The 22,982-nt window shown below is 29.9% G+C and overlaps 1 protein-coding gene across 1 annotated transcript; it reads right to left on the bottom strand.

Moving 5' to 3' along the window:
* Positions 1–6,893: 6,893 nt before the first annotated feature.
* LOC111296465 (GDSL esterase/lipase At5g33370-like) lies at positions 6,894–9,821 on the bottom strand. Its single transcript, XM_022890783.2, has 5 exons — positions 9,509–9,821; positions 9,284–9,411; positions 8,953–9,195; positions 7,988–8,240; positions 6,894–7,320 (listed from the first exon to the last, which is right to left on the bottom strand). Exons 1-5 carry the CDS (start codon positions 9,747–9,749, stop codon positions 7,088–7,090), a joined length of 1,098 nt encoding a protein of 365 aa, XP_022746518.2. The 5' UTR covers positions 9,750–9,821; the 3' UTR covers positions 6,894–7,087.
* Between the last annotated feature and the right edge of the window lie 13,161 nt (positions 9,822–22,982).

Raw genomic sequence — 22,982 nt, 5'->3', positions numbered from 1 at the left:
AATGGAGAAAAAACATGGCCTACATAAACAAAAGCAATGTACTACTGGTAGTTGTGTTTGACAATGCTATGAGCTCACCACTGACCCCCCCGCCTCTCCCCCTCCCCTTTTCCAATTGAATCATCTACTTTTAATTCAATTTTTTAAAGCTTGAAAATGGTATTTGGGTTAGCTTTGCCATAAATTTCAAAATGGTAGGTTTCTCTCCTGAAATCTATCCTTTTCAACGGTTCTTGAACATGAAAATGTTCCCCAAAAAAGTTTGTTAAATTGATAAGCTTGTAAAACATAAATTCAAATTTCACTGTCAGCAATCTTCTTTGATAAGAGATTTGTAAATACAATATAAATCATTTCTTACACCTACGATCTACCCTAATCCTGGAATAGAAAAACCTCCTTCACCCTAAATTTGTTTTTGACAAAAAAAAAAAAAAAAGCCATGAAAATGCTCAAGTACAAAATATTACCACAACAAATTTTTTGTTCCTTGTGCTTTAACTTTTACAATCCTTGAAACTTTGTTTTCCAAAATTTTGATTAGTCACTTTCAAGTTTCAACTACTCATGTTTGTTCATTTGATATGGAATAATCGAAATGGTGTTAAATGGGGCAGTCATTCAGTACTATAGCTGCTCAAATGGCAGTGGCACCAACTGACTTTTTATCAGTAGTTTAATAATTTAAAGTCTAACATTGTACTACATGGTTACTTTATTTGTTCCCTCTACGATCCATTGCTTAATTAATACTATTATCTGAAACTCCTATGGCATCAATTTACTTCTTAGTACTTCTGCATTTTTTTATCAACAGAACAATTTGCTATAGGCATTTTGCACCACAAGGCAAGCTCTCATAATGGAGAATTCAGATAGGTGAGAATTGATTATATAATTTATTAAAATATACAGGGTTTTAGCAAGTGTTATATTTTATTTGGGAAAAATAAAAATAAATTTTTTTATAAAAAAATTCGCAATCTAAAAATTAAAAAATAATTGCAAACAATTAAAATTTAAACTCTAAACCTAATGAGTAGCATAATAAAGATAATTGACTTAATCAATTGAGTTTCTTATTCATTGTTGAATTTTTATTTTTAGTCATTTTAATTTTTTTTTTTTTAAGGCTTAACCTAGTAATAATAAAGATGTTCATCTAAAATGAGAATCATTTGTTCAACCCAATTTTCGAAAAAAAAAAACAAATAGAAGTAATAGGGTTTAATTCTTGGAATTTTTATCCAAACTCTAGGGCCTACATGTAAGAGTTATAAGTTCATAGTGACATTGACATATTGACCAAGACTTGCAGAAGTTCTTTGGGATAGATCTTCATCGAAATTCACCCACAAAGGTACATCAACTGATCAAACTTATTTGGACCCCAAAAAAATTCACAACAGGACTGCCATTGTCGGTTTTTATTGCTGTGGACCTTCTTTTTTGTTAGATCTTTCAATTGGAAAGACTCCCTCTAGCACCAAAAAAAAAAAAAAAAAAGGCTTGACATTTGGCATATTGATGATTAATACAATAAATTTAAGTCCTTTGATTTGATGGTAATAAAAGAAGGTTAAAGGAAGAGATAAGACATAGGGTCAAGTTGTCATGTGAGCAATATGAATGGGAACTGATAGGAAAATTGAAATGCAATTATGTAAAAAATAATACTAACAATAATTTTTTGTGGCTTAATTACAACAACTTTCACTTATTTCTAAATTGCAAAAAAAAAAAAAAAAAAAGCAAGAAAATTAAGGAAAAAAATACAAATTCAGGGATGGTTGTCTTGATCAAAGTAAACCATGATAAAGAATGCATGGAAAAAGGCCAGGTTTTTTTTTTTTTTAAATAATTATCATTAATTTTTATAATGAAATAATATTAAAGCCATGAATCCAATATCTCAAATGTTTAAATATTTTATTTTATATTTCATGAGATAAATTAAAATTTTTTATGTGATATATAAATTTCAACCTCATCAAAGTTTTTTTTTTTAAAGTAAGTAAATAATTTGTGGATAATAGATAATGTATAGAATAATATATTTATCAATTGAAAAAAATGCATTAATATAATTTTAACAGTCGATTCTTTCATAAATCATAAACATAGCATCAAAGACTTGTCAATCAAAAGTGTTGATTAATTAAAGTTCCTTTAATTTTGATAGTTCTTCTATTACTATATATATATATATATATATTATATACCATAAACATAAAATTGGTTTAAAAAAGCTATAATTGGACCACTAAAATGAAATGTGCTTAAAAAATTATAAAATGATAGCTCCATCCACTATTACAAATAAACATCTGAAAATATTGTGCTTACAATTGTTCAAAAAATAGATTTTTGGACCACTAAAACTTAAATGTGCAAAAAGAGATATATATATATATATAAATTAAAAGATCTTTAAAGCTTTAAAAATATCAATGACTTACTCAAAATTAAATTTGATAATTTGTATATTTATATTATATTTATTTTGTATTAAATATGAAAATTATCGTATCATAATTTATGTCGACATATCAAATACATTATATATATTTTTATTTTTACTAAAATTTTAAATTATATCACTTTTATGTGTTTTTTATTTGTATTATTTTTGTGTGATATCTAAAATTATTAGATATACTTAAACAAAAAGAAAAAAAAATCCATCTATTCTAGAAAAATATGCAAGCCTTACTTAGTTGGAAAAAGGCTCAACTAACCACTTTCACCCAAGTTTTCATACTAATTTAACAGCTATTATTAATCCTCAACCTGCTTTTCAGGCTCTTAAATTCCAGAAAAGCATGGGTATGAAAATCTTGTCCCTACTCTTTGATTGAACCATATTCACACTCCTGTACAACCACAATTATTTTTTGTTTCAGTGCATATTATGCAAAATATTTTCATCAAATATGTTCTAGCTAGATCAATTGAGTTTCAATGCCAAGTTGTTTTATATTTATAAAAAGAAAAAATATGCATGCACATGTACGCAGACACAAATTTTTATTTAATATGATATGTGCAACATTTATAACTAAATTTATTTAAAAAAAATTCATAAGTCTTAGGTTCTAGATCCAAAGATCAATATCTCTTAGGTTAATCCTCGAATATTTTAATGTGAAGATTCGTATCCAATCTTTAATTTATTTTTATTTTTTAAAGAATAACTTGTAATTGAAAGGGATAACTTGGTGAAGGGAAGCTAAGTACATGGATGGAAATTGTGATTATTGCATAATTTTTTTGTATATAATTGCATAATGTGTATGATTGAAAAATTAATTCCTACATAAACAATTAACAAAACAAAATTATTAAAAAGGAGTCAATTACACAAAATTCAATTTAAGATTGCAAAAAGTTTTATTTACATATTAGAAGAATGAATAGTAAAAAGGATATAAATAATAGCATTCAATTTTTTTTTTCTTTTCTAAGAATGCTAATATCATTAAGATGATTCTGATTGTTACAAATGAAAGGCCTAGCTACCAACAAATGTGTCTAAAACTGCAACATTCTATTTGTTACTGGTAGAGCAAAGACAAAAGCAATTCCGTATTAGAGATGTTTATAGGTTGGATAGAGTCAAGTTTGGACTTGATTTATATTTGATATTAATAACTACTTATATATTTATCTAGGTTTGACTTGAATTGATATTTTGAATTTCAAAATTTTTCAAGTTTGGCTTAAATTAAAAAATAAATCTCAAATTCATCCATTAAACTTAATTTATAAAATAAAAAATAAAAAATTATTTTTTTGAAAAAATAAAATATAAAAATAAAAATTCATATATATATAAATATATATTTATTTAATTATAATATTTTAATTATATATTTTATTTAGATTGAGCCAAGTCGAATTCAGATTTTAATTTGTTTAAAGCTCAATCCAAAATTTAAATTAGCCTAAAATTATATTTAAATCCATTTAACGAAGTTTAATTTTTTATCCAAATTTTTTCAAAACTTGAGTGAACCTTCATATCTGGATGAGTAGCTCGACTATTAAATAGGTTTATGTGATATACGCTATCATTCTTTTTAAACTATTTCATTTTTTTCTTTTACATAGATGGTCGTAAATTAAGAATAAGAGAGAAAGTTGCAAATATTGATATTTGAATTTCAGATTTGCTGAATGCCACCTTTTAAGGGTGGTTACATGAATGAACTGAACTAAATTCTAAATTTTAAAAAATCTGAATTTGCCAAGCAAAAACACCTAAATTTAGACATGTAATTCTTCTACTTAAAGTATTAAACCACAAAAAAAGGTTCTAATTCATGAGAGATGAATCAAGTCATGGTGTCCTTGAACAACCTTGGACAAATTTGAACATCAACGAGATTCATGGAGTGCATGTTCTTGGTGGAGCCTCTCATCATATGCTGCGCAGGAATTCTGTTGTCTCTTTCGGTTGGATTGAATGCATCCAGAACAAATACGGGTCTCTGTTGGGACACACATTCCAAAGTGGAGTGCAAAGTCCAAGGCCACATGCTTGGATCCTTGCAGACAACAGGCTATTTTTTATGTCCCAAATCCTGTTTCAGCATTGGCATCAGTCTGTTTTGCAAATCATCAGAGTTGAAAGTAACAATATAGATCAAGCACTGATCAATTTTTTTATTTTATATAAATTATGCAAGAAAAAACTATTACCAATGCCCAGGAAATGAACACCAGTGCTTCATTCACAACCTGTTCAGCTGCCTCAGGTCTGATAATGGCAGACAATCTTAAGTTGATAATGTTTCAAAAACTTGAACTGCTTGTAGATTCGGATAATGTTTCAACAATAAATTATGCTAACAGCATACGAACAAAAACAAAAGTATATATTGGTCTAGGAAATGAGACTGCAGGGCAAAATATGTTGATACAAATTGAATCGTCATCGAGAATCCCAACTCCAGCAGATGCAAAATTGGGGCCGACAGGGTTCAAGTAGGGGAATGTGGGCTCTGAGCAAATATCTTCACCTCATGATTACCAAATTTTTTTGCATATGTCACATTATATGCAAGTGATCAAAATAACATGCAATAAGTTTGTGACAGAAAAAAAATGGTAATAACATAAATATATATCTCAATGAAGCTCAATTTGCTGATGATATCAGCTATGTTAAGACAATTGGTGAATCGTCCGGTAGGATGATTGAGTTGGGAAATTGATTTCATACAGAGGTGAATCTGCTCGGGCACGCAGAGGTTTCCAAGAAGTTGTTGTTGCCACAATGAAGCTAACAATGATGATACAATATTAACCATAAACTAAGTAATTAGCCATGACAATGTAATGAAAACTCTCCCTGTAACTCTGCCAAGTACCGGAGAAGCAATGGTGCACCATAGAAAATATTATACTACCAGCAGTATACTTGATGTTTTCACCTGGATGGAGGTTGTGAAAAAGCTTTTCACCTACTCATTTGCGGTCATTTATTTCCTGAAAAATTAAGAAAGGTTATTCAGTATGCAGTAGTAGTACATATGTATGTATTGTTTGAAATAAATGCCTTTTTCCCCCTTACGATATATATATATATATATATATCTTTATTTATTCATCATTCTTAGTTCCACAAAATTTGCTCAATAATGTTTTGGCTAAGAAAAATTATTGATCAAATTGATGGTTGTGTAATTCTTTCTTCTACTGCAGGCTAGGCATTAGATAAAATCATATTTTACCCTTTCAATTGCCCTTTTATTTCCTGTCATTTTCCTTTACTTTTTAAAACAAAACCAAGATTGAATAAAGGCTATGGCAGTTGTGGTTTTATTATTATTATTATTTTTGAAAGGCAAGAAGGTATATATTGATAAGAAAGATACATAGTTCAAGAGAAACTAAGAACAAGAAACAAAGAAAATGATAAGCAGAAATCAAAAGTAAATAGCAAGTCTGGGGTTCAAATCCCAACACTTGAAACCTCTTTCTTTATTTTTAAGTTGTAGTTTCTTACGTATAAAAGAAAATAAGTAGAGAAATCTTGTGTTCCTTGAGCTTGAGATTTAACCAAACCGTTAGAAATGGAGTTTTGTTCTCTTGGAGTATGAGAAATGAAAGCAAACTTCACCAGATTATTTCTGGAAGATATAATTAACTTAATCTCATGTGGAAGTTCAGCTTAGATTTGTTGAATTTGAGAACATTTTATCATCAGCACATTACATCTTTACCTAAATTGGCTCTGTCTTGCACCATTTTAATAGATAAATTCATTTTTTTAGCCATTTTATTCATCCTTCATCATCATCTAATTTCGTAAATGTATCAGAATTCCGATTGAACTGATCCACACTAAAAGGAGAGGATATAATATAATAATAAATAAACAAGCAAAAAGGCTACTGGCATATATACCTTGTTTAAACCAGCTGATAATCACAGGCTAGTGGCTCGACAAGATCCAGTCAGGTTACTGGAACTGTGGAACAGCGTGGCCAACTACCCCATTGTATCCTTGGGCAGAATGAGATGACAAGAGAGCCAATCGCATGTGTTAGACAGGCTCTTCTGTTCCCTTGCCCACAACACAGTTCTTCCAAGGTACTCTCATATTAATTAGTTGGACCCTAATAGAAGGCAGCTACTATTAATATTGGTGCAACTTGTTACAAGTTATTATTAGAGTACTTTTTTTTTATATATAGTTTTACAGTACGAATTGTTCCTACTAGGTAATCTAGAAATTCACAACATTATTGAAAATTTACAGCATTATTTAAAAAAAAAAAATGAACCTAAGTCAATATGTTATCTGATTTATTGGTAAAATGTTGGACTCTTATTTTCAGTAATGAGGGTTTAAATTCTAACAGCCTCAAGTACCAAATCCTAGTTATGAGTAACTGAATTATCCAAGCTATTATTCAAGAAGAATAATCTGACATTTTACCAATGTTTAGTCATTAACCAATGCTGCAGGCATTCAATTTGAAGCATATAACAATAACAATATCTCATCCAGGCATACAACTAAGTAGAAAAAAAAACCAGTTTAATAGGGAAAATATAGAGGAGTGTAGTATTAAGATTGCTAGACCCTAGAATCTAATGCCATAATGGTGCTAAGGTTCATTGGATTCATGTACTTGCTGGAACCAGTCATCATCTGTTGTACAAGCAGCCTGTTGGCCCTCTCTGATGGATGGAATGGATCCCAAAACGCGTAAATGTCTCGGTTAGGGCACAGGTTTGATGCTATTGTGCACAGTCCGATTCCATTGTAAGGTCCTTGTCCACAGCAGGCTACCTTTGATGTAACAAAACCTGCCCGAAAACATATTATGCAGATGATTAGTATGTGCTAGTAACAAGGTTTATGCTAAATTTAATGTGGCCATAACAGGGTTAATGTTAGTCTAGTCACATTTTACTCCAAAATGGAAGTTTCAGATTCAAATCTCATCTCCGACAATCCAACATTCAGATTGTTGTGAGTTTAAATAGTTTTTCAAACCATTGACAAAGCCTATATGGTGTGGAAATCTGTACTTAACAGCAAGGTTTATGACCTAGAAGAACAAAATTATACTTTACAAGTAATATGACCTAGAAGAACAAAATTATACTTTACAAGTAATGGTTTAAAATAAAATTAACATGGATAGAGAGAATCCCCTAGCTTCTGAAGTTGCAAATTTGTTTTGGGCCAATGGCCTTTATAGCTTCAACAATAAATTTTATGCAGAGTCTGGGGACCAACCAGAGCCTTAGCTCGCATTTCTATAATTGCGCGCATTTACTTCAAAATGGTCCCTTTGTTTTTTCTGTCATTCAACTAATTTCCTCCCTTGCTTATCACTTCTCAACAAACATGCTATAGATCTTTGAATCTACAAAATTTTACAGTTTGTGGCTTTTACAGTTTGATAAAATCATAATTGATATGTTCAGTATTAGCATTAAATAGTGTTCTAACGTGAAAGATGCTTACCATATGCTTGAGGGTTACCGATCCAATCCATGTGCATTTCATATGCATTTGCTGCAATGAAAACATGTGACCCAAGCTCACTATTGAGTCCGTTTAGCATTTGAACAAGCTGCGGGTTGAACAAGGCTGCTGCTCGTTGCAGCTCAACCGCACATTCACCAGCTCTGCTGTGCTGAGCTAGTTCTGCTGGGACACAACCCAATGGTCCAGTTCCTGTCACCAAAACCCTCCTTGCCCCCAAATCATACAGCCTCTGCAAAGTAAAATATATCGTAATTAAAGTATTGTATCAACGTTTTTTTGAACAAAGCAAGTCATAGCTTGGGGATAGGGGAAATGGTTGCAGGTGTTGGGATTTGAATTTTAAACTAGGATCCCATCTCTTAAAGGTGACTATATGAACTAATTGAGTTAAGCTCTAGGTTTGTATCAACGTTTTACTGATTTTTATTAGTCCTTCAGAAATCAATAATCACATTGGAAACATGGTGAAATTGCTAGTAATCTAGTTTCCGATATCTGAGATTACCTAGTGCCTAAATCATAGACAATTAAAGTATTCAGATTTATGCAGAAGAATGGGGTTTCATGGGCATTCATTATGAAAACATTAATGACAAAGTTATGTATCATATATACAACCATCAAAATGCATGTTGGATTTAAATATAGCAGTTGAAACAACATCACAATGCATGTTGGCATCACCAACCAAACCAAACTTGATGTATAACAATAAATATAACTATCTCTAGGCTCCATAAAAAAAGGAGCAAGGATACTTGTCCCCACATTATTACTGACATTAAAGTGTATATTGTTCCTAGCTACTCCTTTAATTGGTCATCTCATTGTGGCATTTTCCCTAGCTGGAGCAATGCCAGTTAGATTGGTAGTTGTGCACAATAAATTCTGCAATAAAGATGAAAGGTGTGTAAATATGATATGAGTAATGGCAAGTTCACCAATAGAATTTTCCGGTACTCGGAAATGATAAAGACGACGTAATCTGGGAGGGTGAATTGGCGAGATCTTGCTGAGAAGGGCACCAGGTAGTAGTTGTTTACAAAGTCATTGCCACCAAGGGTTATGAGAAGGAGTGCTTCATTCACTAGGCGTTGAGTTTGTTCAGGTCCAATAAGTGCACTCACACGCTGCTGATATTGCTGGAAGTAAGCTAGTTGCCTGGAAATTCGGATTATATTGATCTACAAATGTAGCAGCACTTTAAGACATTTTGATAACTAATGGAGAGGCATAACTGAAAAGGAAATTGTACTTGGGAATTGGACTTACAAATTGAACTCCAGTGTCATTGAGGATTCCAATTCCAGCAGATGCAAAGTTGGCACCAACAAGTAGCTTTTGTCCTGTGAGCTCCGGGCTCATGTATGGCAATGTTGGTTCAGAACCAATTTGCTCACCTGAATAACACATATAAACATTACCATACTCCATAAGAAAAAGTGTAATATCAAAGCAACTTGAACAAGGTGTCTGAAAAAAAATGAACGAACTTACTGATAAGATCTGGGATGTTAAGGCCATTAGAGAACCTGCCGGTAGCTCTATGAGTCGGATAGTCAATGCCATAGGGGTATGCATCAGCTCGAGCAGTAGTAGCTAGATAGTTGTTGTTACCATTATCAACTAGTGAATCTCCGAACACGAAAAATGCCCTTGCAGCTTCAGCTTGAGAAGCTACATTTCCTAATGCAAGTAGCAGACCAAAAATCGTAACAAAAACGAACGAATTATCCATTGAAATGGTTCTAAAGATACTCTACCAAGGACACTTTCTTTCTTCTAAAGTGTACCAATCCCCCTTGACTGTGAAAGGGTAGATAGCTCAGCTGGCCTTATATATAAGGATTTTGTTTATTATGTTGTATCCATTTGATCAAACATTAATGCAGTGTGCTACCAGCTGTGCCATAAAACAAATACCAGTACAAGTAGCTCCAGTGTGTAAATGAAGAGTTATTTTTTTAACAAAGAGATGTCCATATCATCCCAGATGGCCTACAAACTTTCTTTTGCAAAGATCATGGTTTTTTTTTTTTTTTTTTTGCATAAGTGATAATCAAAGTATAGCTGGACACTATCATATGGATTAAACTTCAGCAAATTCATTATAAAGACGTTTAAATTTATGATGTAGTCAAAACTTTTGGAGCACTAATTAATCTTGTGGTGAAAATGTTCAAGTAACCAAATATATTATAAGAAACTTTCATCTAAACTATCAGATATTATCTAATTTAATTTAAATATTTTATGATTTTATCTTATAAAAAATATTTTATAAGTATGAGTTCAAATATTTATGTATATAAAATAACAAATTCTCATAATATAACGATATGTGATTTGGGGTTACACATAAAATTAAATTTTATCATATGATCATTTCTTTTTAAAAAATATAGCCCAGGTGTATTCTAAGTTATAGCAAGTAGCAACACATCTCCTTTGATCAAATTTCCCTAAGATAATAACAATCTAGCTAACATTATAAATGCGCCTATTCATTCTGGTTTTCCAGCAAACTGCAGGTAACAATCACAAGTATTGGAAGGATCAACACCAAATTGCATCTTGAAAACTGAGTAATTTTGGCCATACACATGGCAGTCTGGCAGACCCATATAAGAAATTTTTTGTTATCGATTGGTTCATCGTGGGGTTTTAAGGTGAAAATTTGTCCCTCTCATGACAAAAACTTTTTGCATAAAAGAAGCATCCAATGCTGTCAGGCATCAATTATTGGTCAGTCAATTAAATCCATTTAAGATAGCAATTGACCAGCTTATGCCTTATATTAAAGCGAGATTGCTATAATTTTATCAAGAGGAAATTATAAAATGAAGGTTACTGTTTCTTAAATTATAATGAAATATTTAATTATGTGATATTTAAATTTTAAAAATTTTTATTATAAAATTTAAATTATAAATTTATTAACTAATATGATATTAACTTTAATTTAACTAACTCAAAATAAAGATACATGACGTAAAAATATTTTTCACATTAATTAATAAATTAATAATTTAAATACTATATTTCATTTAAATTCATGTCTTACATTAAATATTTTATTATAATTTGAGGATCATTCTTGATATTATCTTGGAAAAAAAAATAAAGTTACTTATTGATCAAAGTAAATTAAAGCTCTATTTAGATAGGTAGTGAGATTAAAAACAGTAATAAAAATTACTATAGCTGCAATTAAAATAAAATTTAATGAAAAATTTATAATGATTCGATTTCACTAAAATTAATGTTTAAATTTAACTGAAAGTGCGATGAGCGTAATCGAACCACACCAAAAATGTGATGGAATCCAAATGGGGACTAAGTTAGGGTGTTTAAGGAGTATATAAATTTTCAAGCTCTCCTCTGTTTTATCACCGCAATTCCTATGTTACTCGTGTAGAAGACATAGCTGATATCTTAAAGTGAAGCAGTGATACAAAAATAGACATTCCTCGAACATATTTAGTATCCAAACTATAGTTAAATTCTTGATTTAATACTTAAAATTAAAAAATTCGTAAATAGGTATTTGAATTTTGCTTCCAAATTCCGTCCATAATTAATTTACATGAAAGACTAATTTCGCTAGTGAAATTAGTGATGTTTCCAAAGCATTAATCAATAAAATCACAACACATTACATGTTGATGTGACAGATTTTAAACTTATGATATTTACGAATTATTTTTCAACACATCATCAAATTGATTAACATAGTCAGTTTTGTATGTAAAGTAAAGGGCGAAAGTAAAATTTAAGTGTTTAATTATGAATTTTAAATTTTAGGTATCAAATCAAGAATTTGATTATAATTCTATGCTAAATGTGTAATAATCCCAAAAAAATTAGGGTAAGACAAACATTCCCATTTTGAAGACATTAAATCCAATAATCAACATAGATGTATACCTTTCTCAAATTGACCATGGGTTTAAGTTTTTTAAATTTGGTAACACACTGCTATTCTTATTGGCTCTATTCTACAATTAGAAACAATGAAGCCAAAAATCATAAATTTGAAAACATAGCCAAATTCTGAAACGAAAACTTATTTCTATCATATGCCCACAGAAAAAGCTGGTAAATGTAGCTTTCGACCCTATCACTTCAATATGATGAAGCAGAAAATGATATTTCTGAAAGTTTCAGCAACTAATGTATGCATAATACAGAATGGCAACAGATAGAGATGACTGGTTAAAGGAGCCATGTGATCAACATTAATATGGTGTGGGGGTGTGAGATTTTTTTTATGCAAAAAAAGTCGTAGCTTGAGGTGATTGCATGAACCACGTTAGCTAATTAAACTTTGGATCCGAAGTTTGGGATTTTCAACAATGTTGACTATACTATATAATTACACTGGTCCACACCATATATGTCTCCAAATCAAATATATATGGTTGCATTAGAACATTGTAGGGCTTATAATTTATTAGAACATTGTAGGGCTTATAATTTAAGATTCAATCAAGTGTACTTTATTGTTTTGAGACTATTGTTCTAGCAAGTAAAGTCTACACGTTTCCTTTTACATGGCAGTAATTTCAGAGGAAGTTTCAAGCTATCTAACCAAAAAAAGGATGAAGAAGTCAAACTTTTTTTAAGCATTTGTATTCTGTATAACTGTCAAGGTGGGGGGGGGGGGGGGGGGGGAATTTAAGAACCGATAAATTTTTTGAGGAAGGTGTTGTCGGCAATGTAGTTTTCATGAATAAATGCACCACCAAAGTCCCCCTCTCCCCTCTGTCCTCCACCAATGGAGGAGGAGGAGGTAAAATGTTACTAGGCGGAGCCACCCTGTTCTTTCTCCTTTGTAATCTTCCTTTCTCATTTTTGGAAATCTAAATGTAATAGAAACAGCTTGAAATGAAAGATCCACTGGATTTCCACCAGAGGTGGGTAGTTGGACCATATGATTAATATAATATTCATTAATTTGGAAAGACAACGAGTTTCATACCTATCATTTACCTTTAATTTTTTCGCTTTTGCTATTTCATCATAGCAAATAAACTCTATATTAGGTTCATTCAATCACTTTCAAAAAGTGATATCTAAATCTCAGTATTAGCAATCCAGTTTCAAATCTTCATAAAAAACCTTTACATTTGCCAAATCCCTAAAAAAAAAAAAGCACTACCCAAATCCAAAATTCTATAATTTTCCATTTTTTGGGAAATGAAATCCCACCATATTTACCTGAAAAGTAAAGGGTGTGTTTGGATGAGGGGACAAAGAAGTTGTATATGAATTAATGAGGCCAACTAACTCCTCAACAAAATTTTAATGGGTGAATTAATTCAATTGTTGTCCAACAGTTTAACAGTCATTTCCAGCACACAAGTTTAAACTGTTATTAGCATCATATTATTTAAGGGACCAAAATTTTCAGGCTCTTCAATTCCAAGTAGTAATGGGAATGAACTGATATTACTTCAAAGCAACTTTAAGATTGTAGGACTGTATATTGTTCAATAAGTCATTTTCTTTTCTATCTGTCTTATGGGCAAAAGTACATAAGTTAGTTTTCCTTTTAAGTGAAAAATAATAGACAGTTCAACATTGCAAGAAGGTTTTTTTTTTTTTTTTTTGGTTCCATATTCACAGATTTTTCAACTGCAAAATCCTTTGAAGATTTGATGAATGATCATACACAGCCAATTTTGATGAAGAGTACTTTCAAAATCAATGAAACCTTATCAACTTACACAAAAATCATGTAGTAAAGTACTATTAAATAGTCTCAGTGGCAAAGAAAAAACTTATTTAGGTTTTAAATTCAAGTTCTATCATGTATGAATTAATTTCGTCAATAACCTTTTAGTCACATGGGGCAGTTATTACAAGATAACAAGTGAAATTTCTTCGTTATGCATTCTCGAATTGTGGGTAAAATTGTTTTCAAGTAAACAATTCAATTGTTAGAATTTAAAACTCTAACATGAAAGTTTCATTTTCAGATCTTAATTAAAAAAGGAGGGATGAAATTTATCGGATAAAATTGAGAGAATTACAATATGTTGCATACCTAAAAATTATATTTACCAAAATAAATATAATGGGTAAAATTTATTGGCAAATGAGGGTTACTTATTGCATGTTACATGCAAGTAGAAGTTTTAAGTTTAACAATCCCCATCACTGCAAAGTTAAGCATCATAAATTTTTTGAAAGTGCTTCACACCTGAAATCTGTGACACAATGACATATATAATGTCATTTTCTCTTAGATTTTCACCTTTAATAATAAAACTTAAAATTTTTTTATTACAAATGAAATGAACAAGTACAATTAAGACCTTTGTTGATGTTAATTGTTAACTACAAATAATTCTTGAATTTTATTGAAATGAAAAGACCCTTTTTGAATGTTTTCATTAGAGCAAGTACAAATAATATCCCACAGAGATTAAGACCTTGCTGATGTTAACTACAAACTAAACCTTAAATTTTATGTGACATGAAAAGAACCCTTCAAAATGTTTGCATTAAATTAAGCAAGCACAATTATAGTTCACAAAGATTAAGACCTTGTTGATTTTTTTTTATAAAAAAAAAAAAAAAACGACAATATGGCAATCCAGAAATAAATTACAGTTGTTAAAATTTAAAATTTAAAAGCTTGTTAGAGGTTAATTTTAAAGAGTAATTTTATGAATTAACTAAGTTAAATCTTAAATTCAAAACCGTATTGATGTTAACTTCAAATAATTCTTGAATTTTATTAGAAATGCAAAAGCACCCTTCTTTAGTGTTTTTTTTTTTTTTTGAATTTCCTAATTTACTGGTAAACTCTCTTATTTAATTATATACTTGATTGAAGAAGACATTACGCATTTAAACTCTTTTAAATTTGTAACTTTTAAATGTCAACTTTAATAATACTAGCTGATTTCAGATAATGTTGGATGATCCATGTTTTGTTTGTAACTAGGGAGGGCAAAATCACCCGAACCCGTCGGGTTTCGACTCGACCTGACTTCTTAGGGTCGATTTTTTTTTTTTGAAAATCGGGTATCGGGTCGGGTAGAGTAAAAAAAATTTCGGGTTCAGGTCGGGGTCGGATTTTAAGCAAACCCGACCCGACCCGACCCGATATATATAAAAAAATTATTTTTTAGTTATTTTTTTAATTTTATGTTTAATTATATATATATATTTTTATATATTTAATTTTATATTTATATTTAAAATAATATTTTATTAATTTCGGGTCGGGTCGGGTCGGATTTGATTTTATACAATATCGGGTCGGGTCGGGTTCGAATATTTAAAATGAAAAAAATATTGGGTTGGGTACGTGTTCGGGTATTATATATTTAAAATCGGGTCGGGTTCGGGGTGAGCAAAAACCCGCCTCGCCCCGACCCGTTGCCATCCCTATTTGCAACCAACCAATATTTTGCTTCCTTAAAATGAAATTAAATTTTGTGAAACAAATGCATTTTGAAGCTTTTGTATTCATTGCCATTGCCCAAATTAAGTTGTTGTTCTTGTTGTTATCGTTGTCACTACAAGCTGCCCACACCCTTGATAGATCTGTTTACTTAAATTAAAATTATATATTATTCCAACAAGAAAAAATATGGAACACTGTTTAGTTTCCCACCTTAAGCCTCACAAATTCTTAGGCCATTAATTGGAGTTACAAAAACAATTGGGCTCTGGCCCAAAAATATATAGGGTGTAGGATAAGTTGATCGCGAGTTATTTAGATTTGGTTTGTTAATTGTTGAATTAATTTTAAGCTATTTGAGTAATGGATTGAGTTAAATATGAATAGTTTAATATTTGATTTTAGATATTCATGAGCTTATCAAGTCTTTATTTTTTTTTATATATTTAATATATGTTATATAAACAAATGACAAAAGTATAATATTTAATATTAATATTTATAAATATCAAAACTAAACTCAAACTACTCAATTAAATTATGAGTCGAATACAAACATTATAAAGGAAACTCGATTGAGCTTCATTCAAGCTTATTTTAGAGTCAAGTTGAACTTGAATTTAATAAAACTTAAGTCGGCTCTATTCCACCTATAGTTATGGAGATCAGGAGTTTTTGTCCGATGGGGAAAAGCCCAAACGGAACCCAAGCTGAAACTCCATCGATCTTGGACCCCATTTCTTTGATCCATTACACATTTACTCACCTTAACCCATAGATTCATCGACTCGAGCATCTGAATCGAATTCTTGTCTAGTTCAGACAAAGAACAAAATTGATCTTAAGGATTGGGGGCTTTGTGATTTCTGGCTGATTACCTTTCTCTATCAACTTCCTTTTATTAGTAAACGTATCAATTTCATTATCAAAAGGGAGAAATGAATGCTTAATGATTTTAATTTATTGCCAATGATTTGATTATCACCAAGAAATTGATCTCCATCATGGAAAAATGAAATAAAATTCTTGAACATTAATAGGTATGACAAGGTTCTTCCAATTTACATATTTGCATTACCAACGAGCAGAAAACTACACTAATTTAACGGGGGATTTTGAAGGCAACTGAATGACTGATGGTGGCCGCAGTTTCAGTTGAGTCAAGGGAACTTGGTTGTTGACACGTGTAAAGCAACTGCTTGGCTGTCTGGCTTTGCATGGGATCTAACTGTCCAGATAAGACTAGTTTCAATCTGAAAAAAACACTTGTCTTGAATCTTGTAACTCCTTCACCCTTTAAGGAACTTTAAAATTAATTTCTTTTCCTTTTTTCCTGGAAAAGAAAAAAAAAGAATTTTCCCTGGATTTATATTCTTCAAATATTGAAGAAGAATATGGATTAATTGAGCTTTGAAGCAGTGGCCTTTCATGCCTCTTCAGTAAATCGTGAGGGTAATAGTGATGCCCTTATCATTTATATATTTCTTATTCTTTTTCTCTCATAAATTATGTATGTCAGTGTATTTTGCATGAATATAGTATAATAGAGAGGCTTGCATCTATAGTCTTCTATGTAAACCTCCTGCATGGAATACAAATATGATATATAATTGTTGATGTCAATCTGCCATGCCTTGGGGCTGTCAATGGTGATACACACTCTGATTAAGAAACTTTATGATATAGAATTAGGGTTGCCAAAATTTGTGGAAAGACCTCCCAACGGTCCATGATAAGAATACGTATTCGATCAAAAGATCTATGTCAAAATTTATAAAAAGATTCTAAAATGATCAAATTGGTATATTGTTCAAGGACATATAATATATTTAACCTTCACATAGAATAAAAATTATGATGGACCCGAAGTTTATTCTAAATGATATTTAACAGATTTGAAATTCAAATTCGAGTACATATAAATTTTTTTTTAAATTATGACCTCTTTTATTAAAAAAATAATATGATGATTAATTAGTGCTATATTTACTTATATTACTTTAGTAGTTTTTACATAATATTTATCTAGTATAATTTATACTATAATTTTTACATATATCAAGTGGATGAATAATTAAGAAAACATACAAATAATTTTAATTAGATAAAATTATTCTTAATTTAAAATTTTTGCTATTGAAAAATTAGAAATCATAATTTTTAATTCAATCTCAAAATAGTTGCTAATCCCAAGTGTAGAAAAGTACATATATATGATTTTGTAGTAAAAAAAAATAAAGAAATTGATTTTGAATGATAATATTTGAAAGAATTTGGCATTTCAAATAATTATTTCAAGAGTTTTAGTTAGTCATACCTAAAAATTGTAAATGATAGTTATATATTGTTTGTCCTTTCTTTTTTCGAGCTCAAACTTATAAGATTCGATTTGGCTCTATTATATTTTGTCTCATGGGGAAAACCAGAATAGAGCCCAACCTGAAACTCCGCTGATCTTGGACCCCATTTCTATGATCCATTACGCATTTACTCACCTTAACCCACGGATTCATCGACTCGAGTATCTGAATTGAATTCTTGGCATTATCTCCTATAAAAGCAACAGCCAAAGTATGTACACGAGGTTCAGCTCTTTATGTTGACAGTATAACTGGCCTGTTGTTTTATTTCCGTGAGGATATTTGGACATTTGGACCTAAAATATGGCAAGTGTTATTGCAGGCAAATCTGTCTGTTATCATGATTCATCTTCATTAATCGGCCCTGCACTTGCTGAACGTTTGAAGGACAGCAGCACCCCCGTTAGACTTGCTGCTGAAAGATGTGCTCTCCACAGCTTCCAGTTCACAAATGGTACTTGTGCCTGCACTTGCTGGTTGCATCTCCATGAGCAGCCATGCAATGAATTAATTGCAAAATTTTCCTCTTCCCTGTTTTCCATCTCCACTAGAGAGTTGGTAGAAGCAAGAACGCTCTATTGTACTACATGATTCATTTCTGTAGGTACTGAAAATGTTGAAGCTGCACAAAAATATATCACAGGCTTGGCGCATATCTAAATTTTCTGGACACAGGTACCCCAAACTTCTTTTGGAAACAATTGCATGTACATCTCTCGTTCTTGCTTATGCAATGGTGTTCATGTTTGGTTTTTCATCTTTAAGTATTGTTTCGAACCGATGGTATTCTAAGCTGTTTGCTGAATATGAAAATGATAGTGAAGAAAGTGAAGATGACTCGGCAAGCAGCTGAAAATCAGTTTTCATCCAGCCAAAATTTTTCCATGGCGTCGGCGTTTGTTCATAAGAAACCCAGATGCATGAAGAAAAATTATTTTCTTTTTTATGTTTTTAATTAGACAAATAAGAAAAGGGACAGAAAATAAGCAGATTTATATTTTATCTTTTCAAATTTAATTTTTTTAAATACGAAGAAAATATACGTTTAATTTAAATTAATAATTTTATTTATAATTATATCTTTCATTTCTTATATATATATATATATTTATATTTAATATCTAGCACATAAGATGTCGTAGCTTGAAAATAAAATAAAAAATTATAAATATCAATATTTGAATTTTAAAATTATAAAATGATATTTTTTAAAGATGATTATGTGAATTAATTAAGTGAAGTTATGGGTTTTTCTTAATATCAAACACAAAGACAAAAATAACTTTGCTTCTTCTCTCTTTTTTTTCTCCTTTTTTTTTTAGTCCTTTCGTTTTTCTTTATTCATACCTTATATAGTGTATGGGTTTTCCTTATATGAATTCACAATTTACAATTATTTTTTCTTTGGTTATTATTAATATGGTAAAATATACATATAATCACGCAATTTATGGGTTGTTTTAAAATGATCATTTAGTATTAATTTTTTTAATTGAGTCATTTAAATTTGAATAAGTATTTTTTTTGTCATTCAATTGTAAATGTCTAATGACATGCTGATACAACAGTGACATGTTAATTATCAGATGCCATGAGGCATTACCATGTTATTTGACAAGTTGTATGATATTACTGATATGATATTGTAAATTTTATTTTAAAAAAAATAAATGATCTGATCACCTAACTTTTTAAAAATTTTTATTTTGATGATTCAACTTTAAATAATTTGATCACTAATAAATAAATTTTCAATTTTTATAAAAAATAGAAATAAACATTTGATATTTTTATTACATGAAATTAAATTAATTTTTTAATTGTAATTATATCATTTAAATTTAAAAAATGGATGAATATTATCTGATTATCAAAATTACTAAAATAACATTACATCAAATCTTTGTGATTCAATCCATTCAAATAAATTTAAGTATTTCGTATTTCATAATGTCAAGACTCTAATTACAATAAAAGGTCATAGTTTTACATTTAGCAATAAAATATTAAAAGAAATATAGATAACATAAATTTATTTTAATTAAATCTTGATATTAAGAAATATGAAGTTTATTAATATTTTGATTACTAATGTTTGTGAAATTTATTAATATTTTGTTCTTCATTGTCAATGGCTCATCACCGTGAATTTATAAAAAGTTGATCACAAATGTTTATGAAATTTAATATAATAAATTATTTTATTATTTATGTTACCTATTAAAATATATTAGGATAATATTCAAATAAATTATTGAATTTTATAAATAAAATGAAATAAAAATTTAATATTTTTATTGCATGAAATTAAATTATGAACTTTTATTTATTATAATTATCTAATTTAAATTTGAAAAATACATGAATATTAATCAATTGCCAAAATTATCAAAATATTATTACTTCAAATATTTGTTGTTCAATTAATTCAAATAAATTCAAGTAACTATTTTAAATTTTTACATTTTGTCACCAATAGTTTTGAAATTATTATTTTATTTTATTTTGTTATCTATATTTTCTTTAATATTTTATTTCATGAAATTAAAATTAAAATGTGACATTATTAATTATGAAATACTTATTTGAGTTTATTGGATGAGTTGAATGACAAATATTTAAAATAACATTATTTTAATAATTTTTACACGTGGATTATATTCTTTTATTTTTCAAATTTAAATGGTATAATTACAATAAAATAAAAAATTTATAATTTAATTCTATGCAAAAAAAATATTAAATACTTATTTCTATTTTTTTTATAAAATTTGAGAACTTATTTGTTAGTGACTAAATTGTAAATTTTAAGAGTGGAGTAATTAAAATAAAAACTTTTTAAAAATTAAGTGATCAATTTTTTTTTTCAAAATTTATAAGATCACATCGCTACATGATTTGTTTGAGGATGTGGCACTGTAACGTAACACCTAAAATTGACCCAGAATGCCACGTTAGTATATTGTTAGTCGCTAACAAGTTAATGACAAATACATATTTATTTAAATTAAAAAATTAATATATAACGATAATTTTAAAAGTAACTCATAAAAATGAGTAATTATTTATTATTTTAATCCTTATTAATTAAACTAGTGATTGGTCCTCCTCACTTTATCACTAACCGAAGTTGAATGATTATTTATGTATTTTATCCTTATTAATCAACCTAGTGATTGACCCTTCTCACTTTGTCATTAAGATAAAAAACTTTTATTTTTATATAAAAAATAAAATATAGATGTGAATTTGAAGATTATAACTGAAAAGAGTAATCCTCATTTGGTCATTTGCAGTTGAAATGTGAAATCAAATTTGTCATTTTGACTAAATATAGTATGTCCATTGGCCAAAAATATATGGTATGCCTTATAACAACTGTTTATATTTATATAGGACATCACTGTTATTCCCATATTGATCCTTATAAAAACAAACTTTTTTTTTCCCTTAGATATACAATTAATATTTAGTAAACTTGTCTGTATATGTTGCATTTTTGTTAACAATTACCATATTTGCATATATTATGGAATTGTATAAATCAATCTCTCCTGCATATGAACAAGCATATAATACAATTATAGAAATCACTTTCTCCTTTTTATTTGTTTAAATTTGATTTAATTTGCTACTCTTCAAATATGTCTATGGACAAGAAAATCATGGTATTTTGGTTTTGTGCAGTGTTGGTGGGCTCAGTCATGAAGGGAGATGCAAATGCAGCAGCTGAAACAATTGGCTACCCGGCCATCGGAGCTAATCGTCAACTTCCTTGCAGAGGAGGGAATTGTTTGCCACCTGAATCAAATCCTGAAAATAGAGGCTGTGAGAGAATCATGAAATGTCGACACCCATGAAGAAGTTGCTCATGTCATGCATGCCTACAAAGGCTTTATTAATTTCCAATCTTCACAGTGTTTCTTACTCATTACATATGTCATGGAGTTATATAAACCAATAAATTTGTCACGCAAATGTCTTAGTTTGTTTAAGAAAATCTTTTTTTTTTGTTGCTTTTTGTGTAAAATGTGGATTTAAACCCTATCCTATCTTGATCAATGTAATAAATACCCAAAAAAAAAAGATATATAATAATTGAAAGTTTGAGTTTATTAAGTTTTTGATCTGTTTCTTAATTGTTTTTGTAATTTCGAAATGATACGGGAAATTTCAAAGAGATACAACGAGATACGAAAATACCTTAATAAGATAAGTAGAGTTTTTCATAAATTGAGTCGTTCTAGATAATTCATTTATAGCTCAAATTATAATATAAGATTTTTTATCATCTTCTTTTTTGAAATTTTAACATGAAACTATATGATAAGCTTAATCTATGAATTGCTTTTAATATTTTCAGTCAGTCATACAAAAGCTAATTAAATAATTTGGTATGAACTGATGAAATTTAGTATAACATTAAGTATATAGAATATTTTTCTTACCAATTTAATAGACAAATGTAGACATCGAATTTTGTTTGAATTTATCGGATGAAATTTTATTTATTAATATTAAAATTAATAATTAAATTTTTAAAAAAAGAGATAATGGTGCCATACACGACACTACTAAACCCATACCCAGAGCCTTACACCTTGTGCCTGCCCCAATCACCCAACCCATTCCATTGGCACCCATACCTTGCATTGCTAACACCTATACCCTGCCAAACTACCTGCTTCTCCTTTAAAGCTCTTAAAAACTCCACACCCTTTTTCTTAGCCAAAGGATCCCCAAGCACCGATCCTTCTCACCCCCAACACCTTGCACCTTCATACCCAATGCCTAGGCCTTCACCCGTGAGAGACCAAAACCCAGCACCCTACACTTTCATACCCATTGCCCAGGCCTTCGCTCGTACGAGACCAAGCTTCTTCCCATGCGCCAGATCTCTCTCACAAGTCACTTTGCCCAAGCCCTGTGCACTCACAACCTAATCTCGACCTACCCATACATTTGTACCCAAGCTCTCATGCTAAAACAACCTAACTTCTAGCAACGCCAATTGTTAAAGTTCTAGCCTTCAGGCACCTAAACTCTCTCTCACGCCCAAACCCTAAACCTCTATGCACCCCATGAGGCCCCCTTCACCTAGCCAACCAAACACCTAAGCCATCCTTACACCTTCACCCTACACAATACCACCTTTAACCCAGCTAAGCCCCTCCATCAACCCCACGAAATCCCA

Source organism: Durio zibethinus, chromosome 12 (genome assembly GCF_047325235.1).
Source record: "Durio zibethinus cultivar Kanyao isolate XHJ-2024 chromosome 12, ASM4732523v1, whole genome shotgun sequence".
Lineage (NCBI taxonomy): Eukaryota > Viridiplantae > Streptophyta > Magnoliopsida > Malvales > Malvaceae > Durio > Durio zibethinus.
Note: the sequence above shows the minus strand (reverse complement) of the source record. Positions and strands in the feature narration are given on the sequence as shown.